The following is a 10,101-nucleotide window of genomic DNA, read 5'->3' on the forward strand; positions in this document are numbered from 1 at the left end:
ATTTTACAGGACCAGGTGCACCCTAAAACTTTTCCCTAATGCTCTTCCCATATTCAAGGGTGACAACATTCCCATTTTTCCTGTAAAAAAAAAAAAATCAGGCTTGGTTTCATGAGCCTACCATGCTTTCAATGATGTTCACAGTCCCAAAATCTAAACATCACTGGACCTTTATAGGAAATTCTGAAGAAGATTGTCATGATCATGTAGATTTCAACTTCTTTCATCCCTCAAAGAACTAAAAGCTTTGGTTCTTGGTCCAGTATCCGAATAAAAAAAAGCAATTTCCTGCAGACTGCTTTATTTCCTGCAAAGCTACCTTATTTATTCATGCTTTCATACTACAGTATTTATCAGGTAAAAAGATTGTAATATCCCACCATGCACAGTTCAAGACTGGTATGACAGCATTTCATGCAAAACTGAAACAGTTCTGAGTCCAAAAGACAGCCTTACTTCTCATGAGGTACTCATGAGAGTAGAAGAGTATTTTGCTGTTAGGTAAGTTTGACCACCTCCAGTGACTGATTAAATGACTTTGCATAATTGTGGTTCATCTTTGGACAAATGACAACTGAATTCTAATGAACATTGCACCATTTTCATTTGTGTCTATATTTACCCAATATGTACAAATAGAGTCACATCCTGCATGCTTCCAACCCACTCCATGTGAGTCAACTCACTATTGTCAGTCAACTCAGTAGCTCTTTTAGATCTCATCACTTAGTGGTGGCTGAGATGTGTCCCAACCCCCCTAGCCCCCACCCCCCCATTCCACTGCATGGAATCCAGCAATGCGGTTAAGGACTTCAGTATCAAGCACTGTATTTCTCTGTGGTCTACACAGCCTTGTTGGTGATGACAGTAAAAAATGTCCATATCTTCACATAACAACACGAAATACTATTAAGCACAATATATCGTCTATATTGGTATACCATAGTTTCAAGTATCAACACACTATGGAAATGCTTTACAGTTTTAGTGATCATTTTAGTGATATATTTAATGTATAATGATTATTATGTTCATGATATAATGCCTATAAACTAGTGATATCCCTGTCGTCAAGTGACTTGTTTTAAATTCTGTTTTGTGCACTTTACTCATGGTATCTGGGACTTGACATTTAACCCCTTACATGACCAGGGCCCAAGGTTTTAATACACACTTTTATAACCTAAGTATAGTTCAGCCAGTGTGCATTAAAGTACCAGTAGTTACTGAATAATGAGCCTTAGTATGTAATAAACCTGTGATTTCAAAGGGGTTAACAGTGATTACTGTATGTAATTTGCTGAATGCCTCACATTGTTTGGAAAAAACACTGTTAAATACATTAAAATATTAAATAAATAGTCATTTTCCCTTCTAGAAATACAGTTTGTGTCTGATTAATGTTTACAGTACTTTGTAAGGTACCTTTTTAGTGTTATTTGGGAGAAGAAAACAGTCCAGTCAAGGCAAGTTATGAAAGTTTGTAAGACAGTGTTTTACCATGGAGCACCATTGTTTAGGAAGCATGGCTTTATTAACTTTATTAATGCTAACTTAACTTATTTGCATCACTGATGCTAATTTAAATACTGTCTGAAATATGGAAATCAACAATGCCCAGCAATACTACAATTTCAATGCATTACCAAGTACTTTATTTCATTGTTTTCTATCTGGCTAGAAGAGACACATAAATCGGACACATAAATCTTAATTTAACACAACTATTTACTATTAAGCACTTCATTAGACGTTTTAAAACAAAATGTAACAACATCTTATGAAGCATCTTCATAAGCTTCCCACATCATTATCAAGTGTTTGAAGAGTCCCTAAGCGGTCCACACATCTTCAGCGCTGTGTCTGAAGCTGCTGCACTACTGAACCCCCTATTATCTGATTGGCTGTCTGTGCACTCAGGCAGAGGAGCTGCTTTGCCCACCCACCGTTATATGAATCCCCGTTCATTACAGACTTCCTGCCACTCAGAAGACTATTGGAAGCGAGCGCTCATGGCAGCTAATGACTATCGCGGTTACCTGCGGAACCATACGGCCATGGAGAACGGCGAGGCGCGGCTTCATGCGGCTCACAGCACTCACAGACCACTCATCTTCGGCACGCTGGCTGTTATGGGGCTGTTGCAGATCGCCTCCAGTGTCACCATCCTGCTGCACCTCACCGGCTATCTGCACGAGGTAAACCCGCTCGCACGCACCGGAGCTGCGGCTGCAGCCTGCCCGGCACCGCGCTGGAGGGAAAGGAAAAAGAGAAAGGTTAACTCCTGAAAATCTCGAGGTTTCTCTTTGGTTAAGCTACGTTCGAGGGGAAAACGCACAGTCTGTCGTTGAAAACAGAATTTTAGGGCTCGGGCTGAGGTGTTTTTAGCGGTTAGTGTTGCGTGTGTTGTTTCGTTTTACCTCACCTCCCTACCTGGTGTCTGGAAATCTGAGGAGACCGACACACTCCGCTCTGCTCTGAGAGCTGGAAATGGCGGTTGGAGCTTATCTCATACGCCTTAGTCAAATGTCTTTGAAGATTATCTAATCTGATTGAAAAGCTCTTTTCTCTGCCTGAGATGGTGCAGCATTGCCTCACGCGTTTGTAACACGCTTGATTTTCCATCTCGATAAGTTCACTGATTTTACTTCATCGCGTTTTTAGTCTTTTTTGAGACTCGACTCCCCACAGTCTGTGACTTTGTTAAGAGGTTTTGCTCTGACTGTAAAATGGGGACATTGAAAAACGCTGAACGAGAAATAAGCTTAACGTGGCTTAATGTAGGCTACTAAAACAACAGTCTAGGAACACCAGAGTTCTCTCTCTCACTTACTGCTGGTCATAGGCACTCTCTCTAAGGACTAACAATCTCACTGTATACTTATAATCCATGCAGTTGTTACTGGACGTATTAATGGAATCACAGGTTCATGCCCTCAGCCTTGAGAGTACTTATGACCAGTAGTAAGTGAGAGGTGTGGTGTTTTCCTACGTAATGCCACTTTAAGCTTATTTCACGTTCAGCGTTGTTGGATCTCCTGTAAAACGCCAGTGTTGCTCTCAGTCAGCGGCTCGGTGCGCTCTGCTGTCACTGGAAGTCAGTGTGATTTATTAGTGGTGAATGGGATGCTGTTAAAAGATGGGGAACATAAGTACAGTGTTTTTCTATTTTTCATTACATGACAAGATCTGTTGTCATGCCATTTGGTCGAAACTTGAGCATTTCTGAACTTCAGTTCTCCAAAAGTAAACAAGAGAGACAGAGAAAAAAGGGGAAATTCTTACTTTAGGAAGTCTTTGCTTACCATAAATCAGAAAAAAATCTCCATAAATCTCACATGCGGTCCTTTGGAAGAAAGGTCACTCGTGTGTGTAAAGTTTTTCATCCTGAGACAGACTGCAGCGTTTGCAAAGAAAACATGTTCAGGATCTCAGCTGCTCTCTTCTGCTGATTAATTTAGGGCTCTCGTGCTGAACTGATCATCACAGTTTAACAAGCGTGGGAAAAGCTGCAGGCTTGTCAATACATGTAGTTGACGGTAATCAAACCCAGCTTTTCTTGTTTGAAAGTTGTGAAGAATAATGGCATGTTGTTTTTCGAGTCTTTGGCATAAATAGCAGTGTGCGTTTGAGGCTTTTCGTGTTCTGCGGAGAGCCCGAGCAGCAGATGCAAAGGAGAAGAAAGACAAAATTCGGTTGTGTTTGGCACAAAACTCAGATTGGATTTGGAAACAGATGCAGGAAGAAAATCTTCCAATGAACAGAACATTAAAGCTGCCAGTTTTTAGTCGCTTCTTTACTTTTCATACAGAATATGGAAATCTCTCTCTCTTTCACGCTAATGGCAGTTCCACCTGTAAGCACTGAGTCATGAAATTGACACTCTTTCTTGTCCATGTGTGGTGTTTTTGGCTTTCAGATCTTTGTTCACTGCACTTTGCTGAGCATGTCAGTTTGCAAGTTTGCACTCATTTCTTTTTCCTTCTCAAAGTTCGACTAAAGACATTATTTAACATAAAACAACCCTGATTTCACCTTTATCACCTTAACAAGTCTGGGAAGAAGCTGTGTTTCTATCCATGCTTGTTCTAAAACAGGCTCTTTAGAGACATGTGTTTCACATTGTTATATCTTCTTCATAAGATTCACCCTGTAAACAGAACTATGTTTTTCATTAGCTTATGCAAATTACAAAAGTATGCAACTGGCCCGTATTGAGTCATTAATGCCATTTTATGGGCAGCAGTTTCTCTTGATGGGATACAGCTGTGTGACTGAATGGTGTTTGTTGTTTTTCAGGTGAACCTGTCTTCAACTGAGACTGTCAAGGTGAGTTAGTGTTCTTTAAGATTTACTGTTTTCATTGATGTCTTTTTGTTTACTTTACCAGCATAGTTATTGTAAGAGTTAGTAGTTATGCCAGAGCTGGCCTGATTTTATATTGGTGTTATGCTGTGTTATGCTGCTCTGCCCTTAAAACTTTAGAAAACTACTTAGTGAAAACTTGCTGAAACAATACATTTCCTTCATGAGCAGAAACCAGGAAATACTAGTGTTGGTACCTTCCTTGTAAAGAAAAAAAGGGCATAAAATGATGTGTAGTTGGAAAGAAGTAATGTTCTTTTTTGTTAATGATAGCCAAGTTGCATTCTTGAGTATGTGCTTAGAGCTGCTGTTTTCTCATAATTTGTTTAAAGCAGAGGATAAACATTGTGCTGCATACCACAGCTGCTGTAAAACATCTCCTTAACCATGGTGGTTGGGCTGCATGTATAAAGGTCAAGCCCAAGAACATGGGCCTGCTCTTTGTCAGGATAACCACTATGAGGATTTAAACGGCATATCATTGGCCAAATCACTTGCATTTACAACAAGTGACATGTTTATGTTACCTGAAGATGGTTTATAACCAGAAAATATCAGCTGCATGTTGATGATGTTGTTCTCAATGCTCCTTTTTGAGCAACGAAAAAGTCTTGGAACGCTTGGTATGTTGGTATGTGGCATTGGTAATAGTCTCATCGGCACTAGTAGTAATTGCCTGCATAGTTGGGCACGTGCAGTATGGTAGGCAAGCTGACACAAGTAAAAAAAGTAAAGAAGTTTTTATTTTGCAGCTAGTTATTATGATATCATAGATATTTCATAGATTCCCCCCAAGGAGGAGTAACATAAACCACTCACACAGCCTAGAAAAGGAGTGTATTGTCTCATTACACACATGAGGGTTTGGGTAATGAGTTCTTGGTCATGCTCTGTTCTCTATGAACTGACAATTTGTGTAGTTTGACAGTGATGAATATACTGTTTTTAACATTTATCCCATGGAAAAGCTAAATCTAAACTTAAAAAAGCCAGTGTTTAAATCTGTCATGTCTCTTGTTCTGTTTTTTATTGCTCAAGTGCAGTCCAGTTGGAGAGGTTGTATATACTGGCCTGCACTTTGTTTGTGGTCAACCAAAACTCTTATGGTCATAGCATCTGAAAAGCATCCAGAACTCTGCACTGAAGTCAGCTAATCAGGCTGTTTAATCAAGTTTGCAGAGTTATAATGTTTGCTGTGTGACGGTAGTCATAATATTTGGAAACTTTTGTCAAAAACAGTATTGTGTTTCAAAACACTTGGTATGTTGTACGTATGTGCACCAATAAGATATTTAAGTTCAAAAAGTGGCTGCATTTGCAAGAAAGAGATTGGAATTATGAGGATCACTTATATTCGGTAATTTTCTTCACTGGCCCATCAGTGGACAAAACAAACAACTACAGTGATTGCAATCATGAGTCATCTGCAAGGTTTACAACCCCATACACCTTCAAGTGCCAGAAAGCCCAAAATCTAACTCATTTCAACTCTCGGCCTAGTTTTTAGCGAGATAGGTAGCAAGATGTTAAAACACCTGTCACCTCTTACCAGTTTGGATGGATGCTTAAAAGAACCCAATCTCTGAGAGAGTGGTGAGACAAAAATAGCCTAATGACAGAAATATTCAAATTGTTAACAAATAGAGTTACAAATGTCTAAAATAATTTTGAGACAGGCACACCTCAGCAGTTTACTATATAGAACCTCAGTTTAAGGAGCCAGTAGCACTTGTAAATAAGACCTTCTGTGAGGAAATACAGCTGTACAGTACAGTTTAATGCATTAGCACTGTAACAATAGAGGCTTTTGCAGAGCAACAACCCCCTCACTAAAAATGTACTGTATGTTTACCATGTTCTGTGCTGTTACTCTCAGCTAATCATGGGTTATGACTTTATTTTGGTAATTGGTGACTGCGGTTTTATCTTGTAATTGTTATGTAAACCTCTTGTTATAAGTCATGAAATGCTTGACCTTGAATCATGACTGAATCCCACAAAGTTGGCAGGAGGGGATTAGTTGAGAGATTCTGTCAGACTACATCTGATTTTTTTGCTCGAGTAATACCAAAATAAGACGTAATCTATGTAAAGCATGTTGAGTATGACAGCTGTGTGACACCATACAGTTAATTAACGGGTAATAAAGACTCAGATTTACTGTTAACCCCTGCTGTTAAATCCCAGGCCTATTATATATTAGAACTTATAATTCAGTAACTACAGGGACTTCAGTGCAAGCTGGCTGAGCTATTCTTAGGTTATAGAAGTGTGTAATAAAACTTTGGGCCTGCCAGTGGGCCCTGTGCATTTAACTGTTTAATGTGTCGTAATTACTGTTCTAACTATTGTACTGTTATTTAGCAATTTTGAAAATGTGTGTTGTTCTAACCTGTTTGTTAAAGGGGAGCATTTATGGCTTAGCTATTTGATCCAAAACATGCTCCAAGTCATAGCTTCCTTGTAAACAGTCTCATTTCATAATCTAAAAATGCACCTATTCTTCATGCTTCAAATTTGTTTTATTCTTTCTCAGGAGGCTCAATCTGAACATATAATGGCCGATGCGCTTAGAGACATAAGGAAAAAGGACAAACCCAGAAAAAAAGACTCAATTCCAGTAGCTCACCTTTCTGTCAAGACCCCCATTGACTTTTCAAAAAGTAAGTAAATGCTATGAGTCAGTTTGATTTCGCTTTTATTTCATGTTTAGTGCTTTTTACTGAAACGTCCTGTGATTGAATTTGCAGCTGATCCTAATGCTGTGACCACAGTCTACTGGGATGAACTCCGAGGCACTTTGAATAAGATCAGATACCATGATGGGCGACTCTTGATGGAGGAACAAGGATTGTATTACGTATACGCCAAGACTTGTTTTCGTTATGCCCCTGACCATGCCACAAAGAAACAGGACGTTAGCAATGTCCAGTTGATCCAGTATATTTACCATGAGATACACACCCAGTCCAAGATGAGACCTGTTCTCCTTTCAAAAAGTGGAGGGACATTACAGTGGGGTAACCAAAGCTACAACATGTACTGCGTGCAACAGGGAAGAAGCGCTCGGTTGAAAGCAAGTGATGGCATTTTCGTCAATGTATCCAATTCACGGCTGCTGGATCCAGAACCCGAGGGGACTTATTTTGGTGCTTTTAAAATGAGCAACTGACATCTGTTTCTTTTTGCTACTGAACTTGTTTATGCACATTTTACAACCTTATGAACATTTTCAAAATGACCAAGAACCACTGAGCACTTATTTTAGATCACTGACTTTTGACTTTTATTTTTGTTCAACATTGAATATAATGTACATCATTTAAGGGCACATCTGACTTCACTTGTAAGCAAGCTGTTAAGTATGGCATCAAAGTTTTGAATTGCTGATTTAGCTGCCACTGCAGGTTTTAAGAAGGCATTGCTATTTTTAGTGTGGACTTCAACAGCGCTTCAGTTGAAGTATCACAACCTCGCATGCAATTGAAAATTTTGAAGTTGCACACTTTAAAAAGGAGGTTTAACAAGCTTTTAGCTGTTGTTTACTTTTGGCCAATATTTGTTAGTAACAAACGGTGTAATAAGTTAAAAAAGCTCCAAGGCTGCCCCTTTGTATTTATGTGGCATCTATGGGAGTGGACATCTGTCACCTAAGAGTTTATAGTAATAGTTCAAAGCCCAAGAGATTGCTGTGGGTGGCAGGTCAGGTATTGGTACTGGAACAACAGAGGACCCTTAAACAACAGCTCTACATAGTCGCATTTTCTAAAACGCCAAATGAGAGCTGTGGGCACTGCGCAGTATTGTTCTTTGCCTTCTCTAACAAACCCGATTCAGCTCCTCAGGTAATAATTAACCTTTCAGCTGAGTCAGGCGTGTTAAGCAGCAAGAAAGTACAATTTTGTGGAGTGTATTATGGGGTCTGCAGGACTGTGGTCGATAATCATTTTTCTAAAACTTACAAAAAATATAGAACTTTAAACTTGTTAGTAGACTCAAAGCTTGTCATAGAGAGAGCTTAGCACTGACTGGGGTTTTAGTATAAACAAGATCTAAAGAAAAACAGCTGTTGGATATCTCCAGCTCTCGCGCAGTAGTAGTCATTTGAGTGGGATTTATGTGATTGACTTTGAGCAAAACATTCACACAAAGGTAAATACAATCAAGATAGCTGGACTGTCTTCTTGTCATTGTGAGAGCTGAAATGATTGACAGAGGAATACATTGAACCAAATTGAGTTTGGTATACTCTAATTTAAAAGTTCTTTAGTTTAAGAGTTCTTTTTCATTTTACTCCTTTTGGAGAAAATGAGAAAATGCACTAAGTGTATTTATTTATTTTTTATGATGTAAGAAATGGACCATTTGTGAAATTCTCTTATTGTAAAATTATGTACAGTGTGTTTGTCTGCCTGTGTCCCCTGCTTTCCAGATGTTTTGGATGACAGGACTGTAGCTCAGTTGTAGAAGTGCTTTTTGTCAATAGGCACAGGGCTCCTTTTTAAAGCTTATTTTGAGTGGTTTCTCATTAAAGAAACTTTGTATTTATGTATCATTTCTTTGACAATTCTGTGCAAATGCTCATTCAAAACAGAATTTATTGTTCAACATACAGTTTTAAATTTCAAACCGAAATTTTAAGAATTTTTCATATCTCAGTTTTGTTTACTTGTATGTTTATTTATATCATTTTAACTAATAAAAATACTTTTCTAAATATGCCTAAAGTGCTGCATTCTGAGTTCATGAAAATGAAATGGTGTTGTGGCTGTTCACAGGAGAATCCTTTGAGGTTGGATTTATTTTGTTTGTCAATGTTTTGAATAATCTTACTAAAGTTCCATTTGGCAGTTTGCTAGTAGTATGTGGAAAAAGATACAGTTTGGCTGCTTCTTCAACCACACTAGGTTTCATTCCCCGATCTGCTTCAATTAAACAAGGCGTACAGTCATACAGTAGCTGAGTACCAAAGGATAGTGGGTTCTGTTCTTATTGTCTGGTGGAATTTATGCTAGTTTAGTGGATACACCAACTTTTTCTCTTTTGTTTATTTGCTTGCTTCTTATAATGTGTTTTTTTTATTGTAAACAGTCCTGATTTCCTTAGAGACTAACTAAGACTACATTGAATGCTACAATCATTAATTCAAAGGGTGAAGTAGTTTACCACTCCACTGGGTCTTTTTTTTTTCCAAAAGCCTATTTTTCAGAGTAACTTAATTCTAAAGGCTGACAGCGTTCTATTGTTTATCTCACAAACTGAACAAACATAAGGGCTGGGGATTGTTCATTTTCGTATGTTCATTGGAGGAAACTTCATAAGGCATTTGTATGTTGCTCAACACAGGCCTCTAGTCTAAGCACTGTGGTTTCTAAAGAAAACCAAAAGCCAGTGGGGCTAGCCACATATAGGGCTGATTATCACCCGTATTTACTATATGCTGCTGACAGCCACCCATTTTTACCCTGATGTTTAAGAAATGCCGTGTAGGCTGTATATCTAAAATATTTCAAAACCGACATGTCTTGAAATGATCACACTTGACATTGTAACGCATCATTACGATCACTATCGCTGTGTTGTTTAACAACAGAAATCCTGCTGTTTATGAAAACCAGCCATGTTATTTTACAGTTCTGACACCTACTTGTGGTACTGCTCTTTTTTACAGTCTTGAGTATTTCACAAGGCAGAAGTCGTTCAGAATGCAAACACAGCAGTCCATGCTGTAGTTAC

General features: G+C 38.6%; 1 protein-coding gene across 1 annotated transcript; it reads left to right on the forward strand.

The window, feature by feature from the left end:
• Positions 1-1,949: 1,949 nt before the first annotated feature.
• Positions 1,950-9,086, forward strand: tnfsf11 (TNF superfamily member 11). The gene is made up of 4 exons (XM_036565373.1): positions 1,950-2,198; positions 4,300-4,329; positions 6,902-7,028; positions 7,116-9,086. The coding sequence occupies exons 1-4, from the start codon at positions 1,953-1,955 to the stop codon at positions 7,535-7,537; spliced, it is 825 nt and encodes a 274-aa protein (XP_036421266.1). The 5' UTR covers positions 1,950-1,952; the 3' UTR covers positions 7,538-9,086.
• Positions 9,087-10,101: the final 1,015 nt, after the last annotated feature.

Source organism: Colossoma macropomum, unplaced genomic scaffold, assembly GCF_904425465.1.
Source record: "Colossoma macropomum unplaced genomic scaffold, Colossoma_macropomum, whole genome shotgun sequence".
Lineage (NCBI taxonomy): Eukaryota > Metazoa > Chordata > Actinopteri > Characiformes > Serrasalmidae > Colossoma > Colossoma macropomum.